The sequence below is a fragment of the Oncorhynchus mykiss genome, chromosome 26 (genome assembly GCF_057628025.1).
Source record: "Oncorhynchus mykiss isolate SJ-2025 chromosome 26, ASM5762802v1, whole genome shotgun sequence".
NCBI lineage: Eukaryota > Metazoa > Chordata > Actinopteri > Salmoniformes > Salmonidae > Oncorhynchus > Oncorhynchus mykiss.
Window position 1 is genome coordinate 43,641,898 of NC_143047.1, and position 23,236 is coordinate 43,665,133.

Here is a 23,236-nt window from a genome sequence, read left to right on the forward strand (position 1 = left end):
TCACCAGCCATACAAAACACCACATCACCAGCCATACAAAACACCCCATCACCAGCCATACAAAACACCTCATCACCAGCCATACAAAACACCTCATCACCAGCCAAACAAAACACCACATCACCAGCCATACAAAACACCTCATCACCAGCCAAACAAAACACCTCATCACCAGCCATACAAAACACCTCTTCACCAGCCATACAAAACACCACATCACCAGCCATACAAAACACCTCATCACCAGCCATACAAAACACCTCTTCACCAGCCATACAAAACACCTCATCACCAGCCATACAAAACACATCACCAGCCATATAAAACACCTCATCACCAGCCATACAAAACACATCACCAGCCATATAAAACACATCACCAGCCATACAAAACACCTCATCACCAGCCATACAAAACACATCACCAGCCATACAAAACACCTCATCACCAGCCATACAAAACACCACATCACCAGCCGTACAAAACACCTCATCACCAGCCATACAAAACACCTCATCACCAGCCATACAAAACACCTCATCACCAGCCATACAAAACACCTCATCACCAGCCATACAAAACACATCACCAGCCATATAAAACACATCACCAGCCATACAAAACACCTCATCACCAGCCATACAAAACACCTCATCACCAGCCATACAAAACAGAAAGATAGGGCTATTTAATTAAGGTTCCCTGGACCCTCTGTGTTGGGTAAAGACAGGGCTATTTAATTAAGGTTCCCTGGCCCCTCTGTGTTGGGTAAAGACAGGGCTATTTAATTCAGGTTCCCTGGCCCCTCTGTGTTGGGTAAAGACAGGGCTATTTAATTAAGGTTCCCTGTCCCCTCTGTGTTGGGTAAAGACAGGGCTATTTAATTAAGGTTCCCTGTCCCCTCTGTGTTGGGTAAAGACAGGGCTATTTAAGGTTCCCTGTCCCCTCTGTGTTGGGTAAAGACAGGGCTATTTAAGGTTCCCTGTCCCCTCTGTGTTGGGTAAAGACAGGATTTTTATCCCCCCCCTGGCCGTCAAGAGGAGTGCACCAGCCTTGGCGTCTACTCTGAGCCACTCCTGTAGCTTCGTTTCACTGAGACCTATTCTATCATTTCAGATCTAAAGGAGTGGGGATACAGAGGGGTAGTTTGGGCATTTAGAAAGGGTTGAGACATGGACATGTGGACCCTGTATGTATCAATGGTGATCCTGAACTGGCAGATCTCAAACATCTAGTCTGTCTTGTTCAGATCACTGTGTCTCAAACATCTAGTCTCTCTCGTTCAGATCACTGTCTCAAAACATCTAGTCTCTCTTGTTCAGATCACTGTCTCAAACATCTAGTCTCTCTTGTTCAGATCACTGTGTCTCAAAACATCTAGTCTCTCTTGTTCAGATCACTGTGTCTCAAAACATCTAGTCTCTCTTGTTCAGATCACTGTGTCTCAAAACATCTAGTCTCTCTTGTTCAGATCACTGTGTCTCAAAACATCTAGTCTCTCTTGTTCAGATCACTGTGTCTCAAAACATCTAGTCTCTCTTGTTCAGATCACTGTGTCTCAAAACATCTAGTCTCTCTTGTTCAGATCACTGTCTCAAAACATCTAGTCTCTCTTGTTCAGATCACTGTGTCTCAAAACATCTAGTCTCTCTTGTTCAGATCACTGTGTCTCAAAACATCTAGTCTCTCTTGTTCAGATCACTGTGTCTCAAAACATCTAGTCTCTCTTGTTCAGATCACTGTCTCAAACATCTAGTCTCTCTTGTTCAGATCACTGTGTCTCAAAACATCTAGTCTCTCTTGTTCAGATCACTGTGTCTCAAAACATCTAGTCTCTTGTTCAGATCACTGTGTCTCAAAACATCTAGTCTCTCTTGTTCAGATCACTGTGTCTCAAACATCTAGTCTCTCTTGTTCAGATCACTGTGTCTCAAAACATCTAGTCTCTCTTGTTCAGATCACTGTGTCTCAAACATCTAGTCTCTCTTGTTCAGATCACTGTGTCACTTGCATCATGCTTGTATTAATGCTTTTATAAAAAATCTCTCGTTATCAATTCTAGCCTTTTTCCCCATCCTAAATAAATACAATGTAAACGTATTTACCTGGAGCCTTGTGGACGTTTGACTTAACAGCATGATACGATCTTCACCCAGATCAACAAACATTTCACTGCTCAACAAGTTTGGTAATGCACTTTAATTCACTTAAAACATACAGTGGAATAGAGCACTTGACAATACTTGTTTTTCCACAAGATACCAACTGCCAAAAAATATTACCAAAATAGAATTAGGTTAAAATACAATACCAGGCTGTACAATGGCATTGTTCTCAGTGCCAGAGGTCATTATACAGTTCAGTGTAAAAACGATGGCCTGAGAATCGATTTGTGTGGAATCTGTTCTACATCTCCCCCAAATGTGTTCAATCAAATACGGAAAATTAGAAATGTTTGGTAAAAACTGTAGCTGCTTGTTCCAGATGTTTCTATGGTAAACTGTCCTGTTGAGAGTTATTCATGTATATAATATTACATGCATCCATCTCATCTCACAACTTCAATCATCTGTTCATTTTCCAAATAAGACTAAAGATGTACCTAAGTAGAGTCTGGTAACCATGGTGATAACACCCAGGATGTAGATGTACCTAAGTAGAGTCTGGTAACCATGGTGATAACACCCAGGATGTAGATGTACCTAAGTAGAGTCTGGTAACCATGGTGATAACACCCAGGATGTATAGTCAGATGGTCAGTCCAGAGGGTCTGTCTGCATGCTGGCGAAGTCCATGAAAAGCACCACAATCTGATCCTGAGTCAGTGTTAAAGTTTGATGCTGATGTTGACCTGTTACTTTGCCTCCTGCACGTCCTTACTCTTCAAACGCCCCCCTCCTCCACAATAACCTGACCCAGAATCAGAAGTTTTATGTAGTTCTATGCTGATGTACCGCAGACCAAAGCAGCTGTTCCCAGACCTGTTGTTCCTCCTGCTCCTCCACCACCACCTCATCCATGTTGATGTACCGCAGACCAAAGCAGCTGTTCCCAGACCTGTTGTTCCTCCCTGCTCCTCCACCACCACCTCATCCATGTTGATGTACTGCAGGGCTGAGCAGCTGTTCCCAGACCTGTTGTTCCTCCTGCTCCTCCACCACCACCTCATCCATGTTGATGTATCGCAGGGATGAGCAGCTGTTCCCAGACCTGTTGTTCCTCCTGCTCCTCCACCACCACCTCATCCATCAGATGTTGATGTATCGCAGGGATGAGCAGCTGTTCCCAGACCTGTTGTTCCTCCTGCTCCTCCACCACCACCTCATCCATGTTGATGTATCGCAGGGCTGAGCAGCTGTTCCCAGACCTGTTGTTCCTCCTGCTCCTCCACCTCATCTATGCTGATGTAGCACAAGCCTGAGCGGCTGCTCCCAGACCCCCGCCTCCTGCTCCACAGGCAGCAAGGTCCAGCAAGGCCAGCTCCCTGACCTCCTCCAGGAGAGAGTAGAGGTTGGGACATTTACTCTGTCTGAACTCTCTCTCCTCCTCGGACAGTTTGGAGGCCCGGCCCCTCTTCTCCTCCGCCTGCTGAGAGGCCTCCTCTGCCTGCCGAACCACCTCCTGGACCAGCTGGGACCGGCCCCTAGCCCCCTGGGGCTGGGAGTTCTGGACCTGAGTCTCGGGGGCCTGGTGGGGCCTGTTGCTGACCACTTCCAGACGGATTGTGTCTGAGTGACAACGTGATGGTTGTACTGAGATACGCACCTGAGGGGAAGAGGGGGGAGGGAGGATAGGGTAGAACTAGCATTAGTTCATCTGTTAAGACCTGAAGCCTGAGGAGCAGCTGGTTAGACGAATCAGAGGTGTTAGAGTAGGGCGGGCACAAAATCCTGCAGGAAGATAGCTCTCTATGGGGAACGTGGGCCCCCTCGGAGCCTGTATTCACAAAGAGTCTAAAGTAATTGTGTAGAACTCACGGTGATGTGTTGGAACAGGTTGAAGATTGAGGTGCCAGCAGCAGTAGTGGTAGTGATGCGGTCCAGGTATCTCTGTAGAGAACCAGTCTGCCAGTCACATCCTCCATCCTGTCTCTCACTCACCACCTGGCCCTCTCTGTTCTTCAGGTACACTGCCCCCTTCAGGCCATACCTGGGAACACACACAGTTGTCAGTGTGTTACGGTACTCTTTTTAAATCAATCTATTTATGGATATTTGTTTGAGAAATATCTCAACATACATCACTGTAGTGATTTCTACTGTATGTTTTTGCTCAGTTCAATGCTAGCCTGGTCTCAGATCTATTTGTGCTGTCTTGTCAACTCCCATGATTTACTGGTTGGCAATGACCATATGAGTTGGTAAGACAGCACCTGGGACCAGCTCTACTGTTATGACCTTACTGTGATGACCTTACTGTGATATGAAGACCAGTTCTACTGTGATGACCTTACTGTGGTATGAAGACCAGTTCTACTGTTATGACCTTACTGTGGTATGAAGACCAGTTCTACTGTGATGACCTTACTGTGGTGACCTTACTGTGGTATGAAGACCAGCTCTACTGTTATGACCTTACTGTTATGACCTTACTGTGGTATGAAGACCAGCTCTACTGTTATGACCTTACTGTTATGACCTTACTGTGGTATGAAGACCAGTTCTACTGTTATGACCTTACTGTGATATGAAGACCAGCTCTACTGTTATGACCTTACTGTGATGACCTTACTGTGGTATGAAGACCAGCTCTACTGTTATGACCTTACTGTTATGACCTTACTGTGGTATGAAGACCAGTTCTACTGTTATGACCTTACTGTTATGACCTTACTGTGATGACCTTACTGTGATGACCTTACTGTGATATGAAGACCAGCTCTACTGTTATGACCTTACTGTGATGACCTTACTGTGATGACCTTACTGTGGTATGAAGACCAGTTCTACTGTTATGACCTTACTGTTATGACCTTACTGTGATGACCTTACTGTTATGACCTTACTGTGATGACCTTACTGTGGTATGAAGACCAGTTCTACTGTTATGACCTTACTGTGATGACCTTACTGTTATGACCTTACTGTGGTATGAAGACCAGCTCTACTGTTATGACCTTACTGTGGTATGAAGACCAGCTCTACTGTTATTACCTTACTGTGATATGAAGACCAGTTCTACTGTTATGACCTTACTGTGATGACCTTACTGTTATGACCTTACTGTGGTATGAAGACCAGTTCTACTGTTATGACCTTACTGTTATGACCTTACTGTGATGACCTTACTGTGATGACCTTACTGTTATGACCTTACTGTTATGACCTTACTGTGGTATGAAGACCAGCTCTACTGTGATGACCTTACTGTTATGACCTTACTGTGGTATGAAGACCAGCTCTACTGTTATGGCCTTACTGTGATGACCTTACTGTGATATGAAGACCAGCTCTACTGTTATGACCTTACTGTTATGACCTTACTGTGATATGAAGACCAGTTCTACTGTTATGACCTTACTGTGATGACCTTACTGTTATGACCTTACTGTGGTATGAAGACCAGCTCTACTGTTATGACCTTACTGTTATGACCTTACTGTTATGACCTTACTGTGATGACCTTACTGTGATGACCTTACTGTGATGACCTTACTGTGGTATGAAGACCAGTTCTACTGTTATGACCTTACTGTGATGACCTTACTGTGGTATGAAGACCAGCTCTACTGTTATGACCTTACTGTGATGACCTTACTGTTATGACCTTACTGTGATGACCTTACTGTTATGACCTTACTGTGGTATGAAGACCAGCTCTACTGTTATGACCTTACTGTGATGACCTTACTGTTATGACCTTACTGTGATGACCTTACTGTTATGACCTTACTGTGGTATGAAGACCAGCTCTACTGTTATGACCTTACTGTGATGACCTTACTGTTATGACCTTACTGTGATATGAAGACCAGTTCTACTGTTATGACCTTACTGTTATGACCTTACTGTGATATGAAGACCAGTTCTACTGTTATGACCTTACTGTTATGACCTTACTGTTATGGCCTTACTGTGGTATGAAGACCAGCTCTACTGTTATGACCTTACTGTGATATGAAGACCAGCTCTACTGTGATGACCTTACTGTGATATGAAGACCAGTTCTACTGTTATGACCTTACTGTGGTATGAAGACCAGCTCTACTGTTATGACCTTACTGTGATATGAAGACCAGTTCTACTGTTATGACCTTACTGTGATATGAAGACCAGCTCTACTGTGATGACCTTACTGTTATGACCTTACTGTGATATGAAGACCAGCTCTACTGTTATGACCTTACTGTGATATGAAGACCAGCTCTACTGTGATGACCTTACTGTGATATGAAGACCAGTTCTACTGTTATGACCTTACTGTTATGACCTTACTGTGGTATGAAAACCAGCTCTACTGTTATGACCTTACTGTTATGACCTTACTGTTATGACCTTACTGTGGTATGAAGACCAGTTCTACTGTTATGGCCTTACTGTTATGACCTTACTGTGGTATGAAGACCAGTTCTACTGTTATGACCTTACTGTGGTATGAAGACCAGCTCTACTGTTATGACCTTACTGTGGTATGAAGACCAGCTCTACTGTTATGACCTTACTGTTATGACCTTACTGTGGTATGAAAACCAGCTCTACTGTTATGACCTTACTGTTATGACCTTACTGTTATGACCTTACTGTGGTATGAAGACCAGTTCTACTGTTATGACCTTACTGTTATGACCTTACTGTGATGACCTTACTGTGGTATGAAGACCAGCTCTACTGTTATGACCTTACTGTTATGACCTTACTGTGATGACCTTACTGTGGTATGAAGACCAGCTCTACTGTTATGGCCTTACTGTGATGACCTTACTGTGGTATGAAGACCAGCTCTACTGTGATGACCTTACTGTTATGACCTTACTGTGATGACCTTACTGTGGTATGAAGACCAGTTCTACTGTTATGACCTTACTGTTATGGCCTTACTGTGATGACCTTACTGTGGTATGAAGACCAGCTCTACTGTGATGACCTTACTGTTATGACCTTACTGTTATGACCTTACTGTGGTATGAAGACCAGCTCTACTGTTATGACCTTACTGTGGTATGAAGACCAGCTCTACTGTTATGACCTTACTGTTATGACCTTACTGTGATGACCTTACTGTGATATGAAGACCAGCTCTACTGTTATGACCTTACTGTGGTATGAAGACCAGCTCTACTGTTATGACCTTACTGTTATGACCTTACTGTGGTATGAAGACCAGCTCTACTGTTATGACCTTACTGTTATGACCTTACTGTGATGACCTTACTGTGGTATGAAGACCAGCTCTACTGTTATGACCTTACTGTTATGACCTTACTGTGGTATGAAGACCAGCTCTACTGTTATGACCTTACTGTGATGACCTTCCTGTTATGACCTTACTGTGATATGAAGACCAGCTCTACTGTTATGACCTTACTGTGGTATGAAGACCAGCTCTACTGTGATGACCTTACTGTGATATGAAGACCAGCTCTACTGTGATGACCTTATTGTGATGACCTTACTGTTATGACCTTACTGTGGTATGAAGACCAGTTCTACTGTTATGACCTTACTGTGATGACCTTACTGTTATGACCTTACTGTGGTATGAAGACCAGTTCTACTGTTATGACCTTACTGTGATGACCTTACTGTTATGACCTTACTGTGATGACCTTACTGTTATGACCTTACTGTGGTATGAAGACCAGTTCTACTGTTATGGCCTTACTGTGGTATGAAGACCAGCTCTACTGTGATGACCTTACTGTGATGACCTTACTGTTATGACCTTACTGTGGTATGAAGACCAGTTCTACTGTGATGACCTTACTGTGATATGAAGACCAGCTCTACTGTGATGACCTTACTGTTATGACCTTACTGTGGTATGAAGACCAGCTCTACTGTGATGACCTTACTGTTATGGCCTTACTGTGATGACCTTACTGTGGTATGAAGACCAGCTCTACTGTGATGACCTTACTGTTATGGCCTTACTGTGATGACCTTACTGTGGTATGAAGACCAGTTCTACTGTTATGGCCTTACTGTGATGACCTTACTGTGGTATGAAGACCAGCTCTACTGTTATGACCTTACTGTGGTATGAAGACCAGCTCTACTGTTATGACCTTACTGTGGTATGAAGACCAGCTCTACTGTGATGACCTTACTGTTATGGCCTTACTGTGATGACCTTACTGTGGTATGAAGACCAGCTCTACTGTGATGACCTTACTGTTATGACCTTACTGTGGTATGAAGACCAGCTCTACTGTTATGACCTTACTGTGGTATGAAGACCAGCTCTACTGTTATGACCTTACTGTTATGACCTTACTGTGATGACCTTACTGTGATGACCTTACTGTGACATGAAGACCAGCTCTACTGTTATGACCTTACTGTGGTATGAAGACCAGCTCTACTGTTATGACCTTACTGTTATGACCTTACTGTGGTATGAAGACCAGCTCTACTGTTATGACCTTACTGTTATGACCTTACTGTTATGACCTTACTGTGATGACCTTACTGTGGTATGAAGACCAGCTCTACTGTTATGACCTTACTGTGATGACCTTACTGTTATGACCTTACTGTGATATGAAGACCAGCTCTACTGTTATGACCTTACTGTGGTATGAAGACCAGCTCTACTGTTATGACCTTACTGTGGTATGAAGACCAGCTCTACTGTTATGGCCTTACTGTGATGACCTTACTGTGGTATGAAGACCAGCTCTACTGTTATGACCTTACTGTTATGACCTTACTGTGGTATGAAGACCAGCATGCCGTTGGCTCTGATGGTGTAGATGACCGCGTTGGCCACACAGCGCTCGTCTGTCTCTGGGTCTTTGTCTCTGAAGTAGAGGCACTGGAATAGCTCTGTGGACACCTTCTGGGCATGCTGTGCTGCCTATGGGGTCAGAGGGTAGAGGTTAGAGTTCAGGGGTCAATGTCAGAAGATAACCATCCTCACAGGGTGTTTTCTACAGTAAAAGACTCCACACACTGTGCTCTATGCTCCCGTGTCATTTATTGAAACAACGTTGACCCTTAGTTCTTCATCACCCCCAAGTCGTCCGTTTGGAGATGAATGATATCTTCTCTTATCTCATTGGATCTTTATTTCGTTTTTAATGATATTGTGGATGTTTGATATTGCTACAATACTGACCCTGTTCTTGTTGTTGATTTGCTGAGCCATCTCCTCCAACTCTTTGTTACTGGCTAAGGCCTTGGCTGGCCCCGCCCCCTTCTCCATGGCGATGGCTGCGGTGAGCAGGCGGTGGACGATCATGTCGGCATAGCGACGGATGGGAGAGGTGAAGTGGGTGTATCGGTCCAGAGCCAGACCTGAAGGAAGAGACACAGAGGTAAACAAATCATCTCTATCCAGATATAACCTGGGCCCCTGGGCCCTGAGAGGAGATTTGTCCAGATATAACCTGGGCCCTGAGAGTAGATCTGTCCAGATATAACCTGGGCCCTGAGAGGAGATCTGTCCAGATATAACCTGGGCCCTGAGAGTAGACCTGTCCAGATATAACCTGGGCCCTGAGAGTAGATCTGTCCAGATATAACCTGGGCCCTGAGAGTAGATCTGTCCAGATATAACCTGGGCCCTGAGAGTAGATCTGTCCAGATATAACCTGGGCCCTGAGAGTAGATCTGTCCAGATATAACCATACTGATAGTACTGGTCTTGAGAACATTAGTTACCATAGTGATAGCACTGGTCCTGAGGACATTAGTTACCATAGTGATAGCACTGGTCCTGAGGAAATTAGTTACCATAGTGATAGCACTGGTCCTGAGGACATTAGTTACCATAGTGATAGTACTGGTCCTGAGGACATTAGTTACCATAGCGATAGTACTGGTCCTGAGGACATTAGTTACCATAGTGATAGCACTGGTCCTGAGGACATTAGTTACCATAGTGATAGTACTGGTCCTGAGGACATTAGTTACCATAGTGATAGCACTGGTCTTGAGGACATTAGTTACCATAGTGATAGCACTGGTCTTGAGGACATTAGTTACCATAGTGATAGTACTGGTCCTGAGGACATTAGTTACCATAGTGATAGTACTGGTCCTGAGGACATTAGTTACCATAGTACTGGTCCTGAGGACATTAGTTACCATAGTGATAGTACTGGTCCTGAGGACATTAGTTACCATAGTGATAGTACTGGTCCTGAGGACATTAGTTACCATAGTGATAGTACTGGTCCTGGGGACATTAGTTACCATAGTGATAGTACTGGTCCTGAGGACATTAGTTACCATAGTGATAGTACTGGTCCTGAGGACATTAGTTACCATAGTGATAGTACTGGTCCTGAGGACATTAGTTACCATAGTGATAGTACTGGTCGACAGGGCAGGCTCCGGTAGAGAAGTAGAGGGCATTAGACATGGCCATGGTAGCCATCACCCTCAGCAGCCGGTTCACCAGCGGGTCCCGGGGGTCCACGGCCCGGTCCAGGGAATCAGCCAGGGCCTTGTTTGACCTGGGACAGGGAGTCAAGGTTATGGCTTGAACTTTACTGCTATTTGTCATTTGATCTAGCCTGTACGTTTGAATTAGTTGTTCTTTTGGTTGACTGGTGTGCAGACATGGGATCAAACACATTTGTCAAATACTTGGGAGTTTTCACTTTTGGGAGTATTCCATTCGTTCCATTGCACAAGGCAAGACTACATGAAGTGCAAGTCAATCATTTGACATATTTAATATGAGACATGTCTGGAATGTTCCACGTCTCTGTTCAAAGATGATAATAATTCCATGCATATCGATGCATATCCATATCGATAGTTCAACGACTTATAACATAGTTAATAGAAGTGTTATTAACACAGCTTATAACCTGTACCTGGTGTCTATGTATAGTTAAATGGCTGGTTAGTTAGTGACACCATAGTAACAGTCTACCTGGTGTCTATGTATAGTTAAATGGCTGATTAGTTAGTGACACCATAGTAACAGTATACCTGGTGTCTATGTATAGTTAAATGGCTGGTTAGTTAGTGACACCATAGTAACAGTATACCTGGTGTCTATGTATAGTTAAATGGCTGGTTAGTTAGTGACACCATAGAAACAGTATACCTGGTGTCTATGGTGAAGCCGCGTGCCCGGGCACTGTCCTGCAGCTGGTTGAAGAACTCCTGGCGTGGGGGCGGGTGGTGGCGCAGCAAGGCCTGCTGGGGGAAACTCTCCTGGATCTTACGGGCCACCCAGTGGTTGGCATAAATCATGCACTCTGCCACCTGGAAACACACCCATCTCCATCTTGTTAGCTAGGATGTGCATTGGCTAGCTCCTTGATAGGAATGACAAGCAGGATTTGTTGGCGAACATGCTATGGTTTCTACTTCTTCAAATAGTCAGTTACAACAGTCAAACATTACAACAACAAACATTACAAAAACAAACATGACAACAGTCAAACATTACAACAACAAACATTACAAAAACAAACATGACAACAGTCAAACATTACAACAGTCAACCATTACAACAACAAACATTACAACAGTCAAACATTACAACAACAAACATGACAACAGCCAAACATTACAACAACAAACATTACAACAGTCAACCATTACAACAACAAACATTACAAAAACAAATATGACAACAGTCAAACATTACAAAAACAAACATTACAACAGTCAAACATTACAACAACAAACATTACAAAAACAAACATGACAACAGTCAAACATGACAACAACAAACATTACAAAAACAAACATGACAACAGCCAAACATTACAACAACAAACATTACAACAACCAAACATGACAACAGTCAAACATGACAACAACAAACATTACAAAAACAAACATGACAACAGTCAAACATGACAACAACAAACATTACAAAAACAAACATTACAACAGTCAAACATTACAACAACAAACATTACAAAAACAAACATGACAACAGTCAAACATTACAAAAACAAACATTACAACAGTCAAACATTACAAAAACAAACATGACAACAGCCAAACATTACAACAACAAACATTACAAAAACAAACATTACAACAGTCAAATATTACAACAGTGAAACATTACAACAGTCAAACATGACAACAGCCAAACATTACAACAACAAACATTACAAAAACAAACATTACAACAGTCAAACATTACAAAAACAAACATTACAACAGTCAAACATTACAAAAACAAACATGACAACAGCCAAACATTACAACAACAAACATTACAAAAACAAACATTACAACAGTCAAATATTACAACAGTGAAACATTACAACAGTCAAACATTACAACAGCCAAACATTACAACAACAAACATTACAACAGTCAAACGTTACAACAACAAACATTACAAAAACAAACATGACAACAGCCAAACATTACAACAACAAACATTACAAAAACAAACATGACAACAGTCAAATATTACAACAGTCAAACATTACAACAACAAACATGACAACAGTCAAATATTACAACAGTGAAACATTACAACAACAAACATGACAACAGTCAAACATTACAACAGTCAAACATTACAACAACAAACATGACAACAGTCAAACATTACAACAGTCAAACATTACAACAACAAACATGACAACAGTCAAACATTACAACAACAAACATTACAAAAACAAACATGACAACAGTCAAACATTACAACAGTCAAACATTACAACAGTCAAACATGACAACAGTCAAACATTACAACAACAAACATGACAACAGTTAAACATGACAACAACAAACATTACAACAGTCAAATATTACAACAGTCAAACATTACAACAACAAACATGACAACAGTCAAACATTACAACAACAAACATTACAAAAACAAACATGACAACAGTCAAACATGACAACAGTCAAACATTACAACAACAAACATTACAACAGTCAAACATTACAACAACAAACATGACAACAGCCAAACATTACAACAACAAACATTACAACAGTCAACCATTACAACAACAAACATTACAAAAACAAATATGACAACAGTCAAACATTACAAAAACAAACATGACAACAGTCAAACATGACAACAACAAACATTACAAAAACAAACATGACAACAGCCAAACATTACAACAACAAACATTACAACAACCAAACATGACAACAGTCAAACATGACAACAACAAACATTACAAAAACAAACATGACAACAGTCAAACATGACAACAACAAACATTACAAAAACAAACATGACAACAGTCAAACATTACAAAAACAAACATTACAACAGTCAAACATTACAAAAACAAACATGACAACAGCCAAACATTACAACAACAAACATTACAAAAACAAACATGACAACAGTCAAACATGACAACAATCAAATATTACAACAGTGAAACATTACAACAGTCAAACATTACAACAGCCAAACATTACAACAACAAACATTACAACAGTCAAACGTTACAACAACAAACATTACAAAAACAAACATGACAACAGCCAAACATTACAAAAACAAACATGACAACAGTCAAATATTACAACAGTCAAACATTACAACAACAAACATGACAACAGTCAAATATTACAACAGTGAAACATTACAACAACAAACATGACAACAGTCAAACATTACAACAGTCAAACATTACAACAACAAACATGACAACAGTCAAACATTACAACAGTCAAACATTACAACAGTCAAACATGACAACAGTCAAATATACAACAGTCAAACATTACAACAACAAACATGACAACAGTCAAACATTACAACAACAAACATTACAAAAACAAACATTACAACAGTCAAATATTACAACAGTCAAACATTACAACAACAAACATGACAACAGTCAAACATTACAACAACAAACATGACAACAGTTAAACATGACAACAACAAACATTACAACAGTCAAATATTACAACAGTCAAACATTACAACAACAAACATGACAACAGTCAAACATTACAACAACAAACATTACAAAAACAAACATGACAACAGTCAAACATTACAACAACAAACATTACAACAGTCAAACATTACAACAACAAACATGACAACAGCCAAACATTACAACAACAAACATTACAACAGTCAACCATTACAACAACAAACATTACAAAAACAAATATGACAACAGTCAAACATTACAAAAACAAACATTACAACAGTCAAACATTACAACAACAAACATGACAACAGCCAAACATTACAACAACAAACATTACAACAGTCAACCATTACAACAACAAACATTACAAAAACAAATATGACAACAGTCAAACATTACAAAAACAAACATGACAACAGTCAAACATGACAACAACAAACATTACAAAAACAAACATGACAACAGCCAAACATTACAACAACAAACATTACAACAACCAAACATGACAACAGTCAAACATGACAACAACAAACATTACAAAAACAAACATGACAACAGTCAAACATGACAACAACAAACATTACAAAAACAAACATTACAACAGTCAAACATTACAACAACAAACATTACAAAAACAAACATGACAACAGTCAAACATTACAAAAACAAACATTACAACAGTCAAACATTACAAAAACAAACATGACAACAGCCAAACATTACAACAACAAACATTACAAAAACAAACATGACAACAGTCAAACATGACAACAGTCAAATATTACAACAGTGAAACATTACAACAGTCAAACATTACAACAGCCAAACATTACAACAACAAACATTACAACAGTCAAACGTTACAACAACAAACATTACAAAAACAAACATGACAACAGCCAAACATTACAACAACAAACATTACAAAAACAAACATGACAACAGTCAAACATGACAACAGTCAAATATTACAACAGTGAAACATTACAACAGTCAAACATTACAACAGCCAAACATTACAACAACAAACATTACAACAGTCAAACGTTACAACAACAAACATTACAAAAACAAACATGACAACAGCCAAACATTACAACAACAAACATTACAAAAACAAACATGACAACAGTCAAATATTACAACAGTCAAACATTACAACAACAAACATGACAACAGTCAAATATTACAACAGTGAAACATTACAACAACAAACATGACAACAGTCAAACATTACAACAGTCAAACATTACAACAACAAACATGACAACAGTCAAACATTACAACAGTCAAACATTACAACAACAAACATGACAACAGTCAAACATTACAACAACAAACATTACAAAAACAAACATGACAACAGTCAAACATTACAACAGTCAAACATTACAACAGTCAAACATGACAACAGTCAAATATACAACAGTCAAACATTACAACAACAAACATGACAACAGTCAAACATTACAACAACAAACATTACAAAAACAAACATTACAACAGTCAAATATTACAACAGTCAAACATTACAACAACAAACATGACAACAGTCAAACATTACAACAACAAACATGACAACAGTTAAACATGACAACAACAAACATTACAACAGTCAAATATTACAACAGTCAAACATTACAACAACAAACATGACAACAATCAAACATTACAACAACAAACATGACAACAGTCAAACATTACAACAACAAACATTACGACAGTCAAACATGACAACAGTCAAACATTACAACAGTCAAACATTACAACAACAAACATGACAACAGTCAAACATTACAACAACAAACATTACAAAAACAAACATTACAACAACAAACATTACAACAGTCAAACATTACAAAAACAAACATTACAACAACAAACATTACAACAGTCAAACATTACAACAGTCAAACATTACAAAAACAAACATTACAACAGTCAAACATGACAACAGTCAAACATTACAACAACAAACATTACAAAAACAAATATGACAACAGTCAAACATTACAAAAACAAACATTACAACAGTCAAACATTACAACAACAAACATTACAAAAACAAACATGACAACAGTCAAACATGACAACAACAAACATTACAAAAACAAACATGACAACAGCCAAACATTACAACAACAAACATTACAACAACCAAACATGACAACAGTCAAACATGACAACAACAAACATTACAAAAACAAACATGACAACAGTCAAACATGACAACAACAAACATTACAAAAACAAACATTACAACAGTCAAACATTACAACAACAAACATTACAAAAACAAACATGACAACAGTCAAACATTACAAAAACAAACATTACAACAGTCAAACATTACAAAAACAAACATGACAACAGCCAAACATTACAACAACAAACATTACAAAAACAAACATGACAACAGTCAAACATGACAACAGTCAAATATTACAACAGTGAAACATTACAACAGTCAAACATTACAACAGCCAAACATTACAACAACAAACATTACAACAGTCAAACGTTACAACAACAAACATTACAAAAACAAACATGACAACAGCCAAACATTACAACAACAAACATTACAAAAACAAACATGACAACAGTCAAATATTACAACAGTCAAACATTACAACAACAAACATGACAACAGTCAAATATTACAACAGTGAAACATTACAACAACAAACATGACAACAGTCAAACATTACAACAGTCAAACATTACAACAACAAACATGACAACAGTCAAACATTACAACAGTCAAACATTACAACAACAAACATGACAACAGTCAAACATTACAACAACAAACATTACAAAAACAAACATGACAACAGTCAAACATTACAACAGTCAAACATTACAACAGTCAAACATGACAACAGTCAAATATACAACAGTCAAACATTACAACAACAAACATGACAACAGTCAAACATTACAACAACAAACATTACAAAAACAAACATTACAACAGTCAAACATTACAACAACAAACATGACAACAGTCAAACATTACAACAACAAACATGACAACAGTCAAACATGACAACAACAAACATTACAACAGTCAAATATTACAACAGTCAAACATTACAACAACAAACATGACAACAGTCAAACATTACAACAACAAACATGACAACAGTCAAACATTACAACAACAAACATTACGACAGTCAAACATGAAAAAAGTCAAACATTACAACAGTCAAACATTACAACAACAAACATGACAACAGTCAAACATTACAAAAACAAACATTACAACAACAAACATTACAACAGTCAAACATTACAACAGTCAAACATTACAGAAACAAACATTACAACAACAAACATTACAACAGTCAAACATTACAACAGTCAAACATTACAAAAACAAACATTACAACAGTCAAACATTACAACAGTCAAACATTACAAAAACAAACATGACAACAGTCAAACATTACAACAACAAACATGACAACAGTCAAACATGACAACAACAAACATTACAACAGTCAAACATTACAACAGTCAAACATTACAACAACAAACATGACAACAGTCAAACAATTGTATGTGTGTTGTTTTTTCAACGTCTTGTCGCACAAGAAAACAGTGAACAGAAATATGAATTGGAACGTCTGTTGCTACAATGATTTGTTCCCCACCGTCTCATGGACCTCCAGTGGCTGTCTGGGCACCAGGGCTGTGATGTTCCTGTCCTCATCCAGCTGCGCCCTCACCTCTACCCCCTCCAGCTCCAACGCTCCTCCCTTGTCCCTCTGGGCACGCAGCTGTCTGGTGGACAGATGTATGGTGCATTTATGGAAGTGTTATCTAATCATTGTTAAAGAATGATTAACAGAAACCCTCTCTAGTACCTACCTGGTCACGTGGGTGAGACAATGATTAACAGCAACACTCTAGTACCTACCTGGCCACGTGGGTGAGACAATGATTAACATAAACCCTCTAGTACCTACCTGGCCACGTGGGTGAGACAATGATTAACAGAAACCCTCTAGTACCTACCTGGCCACGTGGGTGAGGGTCTCCAGGGCCTGGGTGAGCTGGGCCAGCTTGGCATCCCTCTCCCCAGGTGGTAGCTGGGCTATAGAATAATAATAATATAACTTTATTGACAACACAATGAAGAAATCACTTTGGCTTTAATTATTATTATTAATTAAACCAGAACATAAAAACACATCTGTTCTATTCCCTCTATAGTGCACTACTTTAGACAGTCTGGAGAAGGGTAGTGCACTACTTTAGACAGTCTGGAGAAGGGTAGTGCACTATTGGAGAAGGGTAGTGCACTACTTTAGACAGCCTGGAGAAGGGTAGTGCACTACTTTAGACAGTCTGGAGAAGGGTAGTGCACTACTTTAGACTGTCTGGAGAAGGGTAGTGCACTACTTTAGACAGTCTGGAGAAGGGTAGTGCACTACTTTAAACAGCCTGGAGAAGGGTAGTGCACTACTTTAGACAGTCTGGAGAAGGGTAGTGCACTACTTTAAACAGCCTGGAGAAGGGTAGTGCACTACTTTAGACAGTCTGGAGAAGGGTAGTGCACTACTTTAGACAGTCTGGAGAAGGGTAGTGCACTACTTTAAACAGCCTGGAGAAGGGTAGTGCACTACTTTAGACAGTCTGGAGAAGGGTAGTGCACTACTTTAGACAGTCTGGAGAAGGGTAGTGCACTACTTTAGACAGCCTGGAGAAGGGTAGTGCACTACTTTAGACAGTCTGGATGGAGAAGGGTAGTGCACTACTTTAGACAGTCTGGAGAAGGGTAGTGCACTACTTTAGACAGTCTGGAGAAGGGTAGTGCACTACTTTAGACAGTCTGGAGAAGGGTAGTGCACTACTTTAGACAGCCTGGACAAGAGTAGTCCACTACTTTAGACTGTCCCCTCTCCATTCAGCAGTATTAAAACATGATGGTACCTAGTTCTGGGACCTCTGTCTCCTCTCCATTCAGCAGTATTAAAACATGATGGGACCTCTTGTCTCCTCTCCATTCAGCAGTATTAAAACATGATGGTACCTAGTTCTGGGACCTCTGTCTCCTCTCCATTCAGCAGTATTATAACATGATGGGACCTAGTTCTGGGACCTCTGCCTCCTCTCCATTCAGCAGTATTAAAACATGATGGTACCTAGTTCTGGGACCTCTGTCTCCTCTCCATTCAGCAGTATTAAACATGATGGTACCTAGTTCTGGGACCTCTGCCTCCTCTCCATTCAGCAGTATTAAAACATGATGGGACCTAGTTCTGGGACCTCTGCCTCCTCTCCATTCAGCAGTATTAAAACATGATGGTACCTAGTTCTGGGACCTCTGCCTCCTCTCCATTCAGCAGTATTAAAACATGATGGTACCTAGTTCTGGGACCTCTGTCTCCTCTCCATTCAACAGTATTATAACATGATGGGACCTCTGTCTCCTCTCCATTCAGCAGTATTAAAACATGATGGGACCTAGTTCTGGGACCTCTGTCTCCTCTCCATCCAGCAGTATTAAAACATGATGGGACCTAGTTCTGGGACCTCTGTCTCCTCTCCATTCAACAGTATTATAACATGATGGGACCTCTGTCTCCTCTCCATTCAGCAGTATTAAAACATGATGGGACCTAGTTCTGGGACCTCTGTCTCCTCTCCATTCAGCAGTATTAAAACATGATGGGACCTAGTTCTGGGACCTCTGTCTCCTCTCCATTCAGCAGTATTAAAACATGATGGGACCTAGTTCTGGGACCTCTGTCTCCTCTCCATTCAACAGTATTATAACATGATGGGACCTCTGTCTCCTCTCCATCCAGCAGTATTAAAACATGATGGTACCTAGTTCTGGGACCTCTGTCTCCTCTCCATTCAGCAGTATTAAAACATGATGGGACCTAGTTCTGGGACCACTGTCTCCTCTCCATTCAGCAGTATTAAAACATGATGGTACCTAGTTCTGGGACCACTGTCTCCTCTCCATTCAGCAGTATTAAAACATGATGGGACCTAGTTCTGGGACCTCTGTCTCCTCTCCATTCAGCAGTATTAAAACATGATGGGACCTAGTTCTGGGACCTCTGTCTCCTCTCCATTCAGCAGTATTAAAACATGATGGGACCTAGTTCTGGGACCTCTGTCTCCTCTCCATCCAGCAGTATTAAAACATGATGGGACCTCTGTCTCCTCTCCATTCAGCAGTATTAAAACATGATGGTACCTAGTTCTGGGACCTCTGTCTCCTCTCCAGCAGTATTAAACCATGATGGTACCTAGTTCTGGGACCTCTGTCTCCTCTCCATTCAGCAGTATTAAAACATGATGGTACCTAGTTCTGGGACCTCTGCCTCCTCTCCATTCAGCAGTATTAAAACATGATGGGACCTAGTTCTGGGACCTCTGTCTCCTCTCCATTCAGCAGTATTAAAACATGATGGGACCTCTGTCTCCTCTCCATTCAGCAGTATTAAAACATGATGGGACCTAGTTCTGGGACCTCTGCCTCCTCTCCATTCAGCAGTATTAAAACATGATGGTACCTAGTTCTGGGACCTCTGCCTCCTCTCCATTCAGCAGTATTAAAACATGATGGTACCTAGTTCTGGGACCTCTGCCTCCTCTCCGTTGAGCAGAGCCTGGGCCAGTTCATAGTAAAGCTGGTAGGAGGATTGGATTAGGGTACGACCGTACCAGACCTTGTTCACCGCCAGGGTCTGGGCATCCAGGTCCCACATGACGCTCATGGCATACCTGGACACACGGACACGCACAGAGGGACACACGGACACGCACAGAGGGACACACGGACACGCACAGAGGGACACACGGACACGCACAGAGGGACACACGGACACGCACAGAGGGACACACGGACAGCTGTTAATGAGGCACGGACATACAGACTCAGACTACTGGATAGTCCCAACCAACGTTATGAGAGTGACCTAAGACTAAATGAATCATCCTGATGAACTTCACTGAGGTTTACAGAGCAGAGGTCAGAGGTCAGTGTGTTGTGGTGTCAGTCAGTGTTGTTCCTTCACCTGTCCACTCCTCCCAGCAGAGAGCAGAGGTCAGAGGTCGGTGTTTTGTGGTGTAAGTAGGTGTTGTTCCTTCACCTGTCCACTCCTCCCAGCAGAGGTCAGAGGTCAGTGTGTTGTGGTGTCAGTAAGTGTTGTTCCTTCACCTGTCCACTCCTCCCAGCAGAGGTCATTGTGTTGTGGTGTCAGTAAGTGTTGTTCCTTCACCTGTCCACTCCTCCCAGCAGAGGTCAGAGGTCAGTGTGTTGTGGTGTCAGTAAGTGTTGTTCCTCTACCTGTGCACTCCTCCCAGCAGAGGTCAGAGGTCAGTGTGTTGTGGTGTCAGTAAGTGTTGTTCCTTCACCTGTCCACCCCTCCCAGCAGAGGTCAGAGGTCAGTGTGATGTAGAGTTGATCTCTCACCTGTCCACCCCTCCCAGCAGAGAGCAGAGGTCAGCACTGAGGACAGCAGGCAGCATGTCATACCTGCGGTCGGCCAGGTAGTACGTGGTGGCCCTGAGAACATGACAGAAGAAAGAGTTTACTGGAGCTAACACAGTCACCAGCAGGGGGTGACTGACCCCACATCATCAGACCGTACTGACTGTCAGACTAGGGGAGGGAGACGGACAGGAGGGACAGAACTGTTGACTTTTGGGGAAGTGGGTATTCCATGATTCACCAAATTATATTTTGAAAGAGGAAGCTAAATATTTTAAGCATTGGTTTTCTTTTCAGTCTGGAAAAACACCAGGGCTTGATGGTAAAACACCAGGGCTTAATGGTAAAACACCAGGGCTTGATGGTATACCAGTAGAAGTATATCAGACCTTTTTTTGACGTACTCAACAATCCATTATTAGCATGTTTTAATTACTCTTATACAAACGGTAGACTTTCAGGTACTCAACAAGAAGGTCTGATTTCATTACTACTAAAACAGGACCCAGTTGGTATGTATAAAGATCCAGTCTATTTTAAAAAAACTGGAGGCCTCTCTAACACTTCAATGTTGTGATGCGAGAAGCCTGGTAAAATACATAGCACATAGAATAAAAAAGGTTTTACCAAATATTGTTTTTTACATGGACGATATATTGGAGATAATGTACGACAATTTCTTGAAATAATTGAACATTATGAAACATCGAAGACACCAGGTCTGGTCTTCATAGCAGATTTTGGAAAAGGCGTTTGATAAAGCACGACGAGAATTAATGGATTACTTTAACTTTTGGTGAATCTCTTATCCAATGGGTTAAAGTTGTGTATAGCAACCCCAGATGTAAAATAGTAAATAATAGTTACTTCTCAGAAAGTATTGAGCTTTTAAGAGGAGTAAAACAAGGCTGTCCGTTGTCTCCATATCTATTTATTATGGCCATTGAAATGCTAGCTATTCAAATTGGATCCAACAAGAACATCAAGGAGTTAGAAATCCAGGGGATAAAAACTAAAGTGTCAATGTATTCTGTCAGTCTCAATCTGGATCCCTGTACAGTCTCAATCTGGATCCCTGTACAGTCTCAATCTGGATCCCTGTACAGTCTCAATCTGGATCCCTGTACAGTCTCAATCTGGATCCCTGTACAGTCTCAATCTGGATCCCTGTACAGTCTCAATCTGGATCCCTGTACAGTCTCAATCTGGATCCCTGTACGGTCTCAATCTGGATCCCTGTACAGTCTCAATCTGGATCCCTGTACAGTCTCAATCTGGATCCCTGTACAGTCTCAATCTGATCCCTGTACAGTCGCAATCTGGATCCCTGTACAGTCTCAATCTGGATTCCTGTACAGTCTCAATCTGGATCCCTGTACAGTCTCAATCTGGATCACTGTACAGTCTCGTTGAATATCTTGTTCCCTTTTCTAGCCTCTCTGGACTAAAACCTAATTATGACAAGCGTACCATATTACGTATTGGATCGTTAGAAAATACAGTGTTTACACCACCTTGTAGTTTACTAATAAAATGGGCGGATGGTGAAGTAGACATACTTGGTATTCACATCTCAAAAAAATATTAATGAACTTACCACAATTCATTTCAATAGAACGTTAGCAAAAAATAGATAAGATTCTGCAACCACGGAGAGGTAAATAGTTGTCTATTTCTGGAAAAATCACATTGATGAACTCTTTGGTCCGATCACAGTTTACTGACTAATGGCACTGCCTACTCCAGATGACTCATTTTTTTAAAAA

The 23,236-nt window shown here is 40.8% G+C and overlaps 1 protein-coding gene across 6 annotated transcripts in view; it reads right to left on the reverse strand.

Moving 5' to 3' along the window:
- Positions 1–2,184: 2,184 nt before the first annotated feature.
- dis3l (DIS3 like exosome 3'-5' exoribonuclease) overlaps positions 2,185–23,236 on the reverse strand; it is a 53,302-nt gene continuing 32,250 nt past the window's right edge. For 4 of the 6 annotated variants that reach the window (XM_090223207.1, XM_090223206.1, XM_090223208.1 and 1 more), the window contains 10 exons: positions 21,453–21,545; positions 20,607–20,761; positions 18,035–18,113; positions 17,671–17,800; positions 11,221–11,381; positions 10,464–10,618; positions 9,277–9,455; positions 8,870–9,015; positions 3,978–4,149; positions 2,185–3,765 (listed from right to left, as the gene is read on the reverse strand). In XM_090223207.1, the coding sequence (XP_090079333.1) occupies positions 3,397–3,765; positions 3,978–4,149; positions 8,870–9,015; positions 9,277–9,455; positions 10,464–10,618; positions 11,221–11,381; positions 17,671–17,800; positions 18,035–18,113; positions 20,607–20,761; positions 21,453–21,545 (1,639 nt within the window). In that variant the 3' untranslated portion in view covers positions 2,185–3,396. Of the gene's footprint in view, positions 3,766–3,977; positions 4,150–8,869; positions 9,016–9,276; positions 9,456–10,463; positions 10,619–11,220; positions 11,382–17,670; positions 17,801–18,034; positions 18,114–20,606; positions 20,762–21,394; positions 21,546–23,236 lie in introns of all 6 variants that reach the window. The other 2 variants (XR_016492364.1, XR_016492363.1) reach the window with 1 other exon arrangement.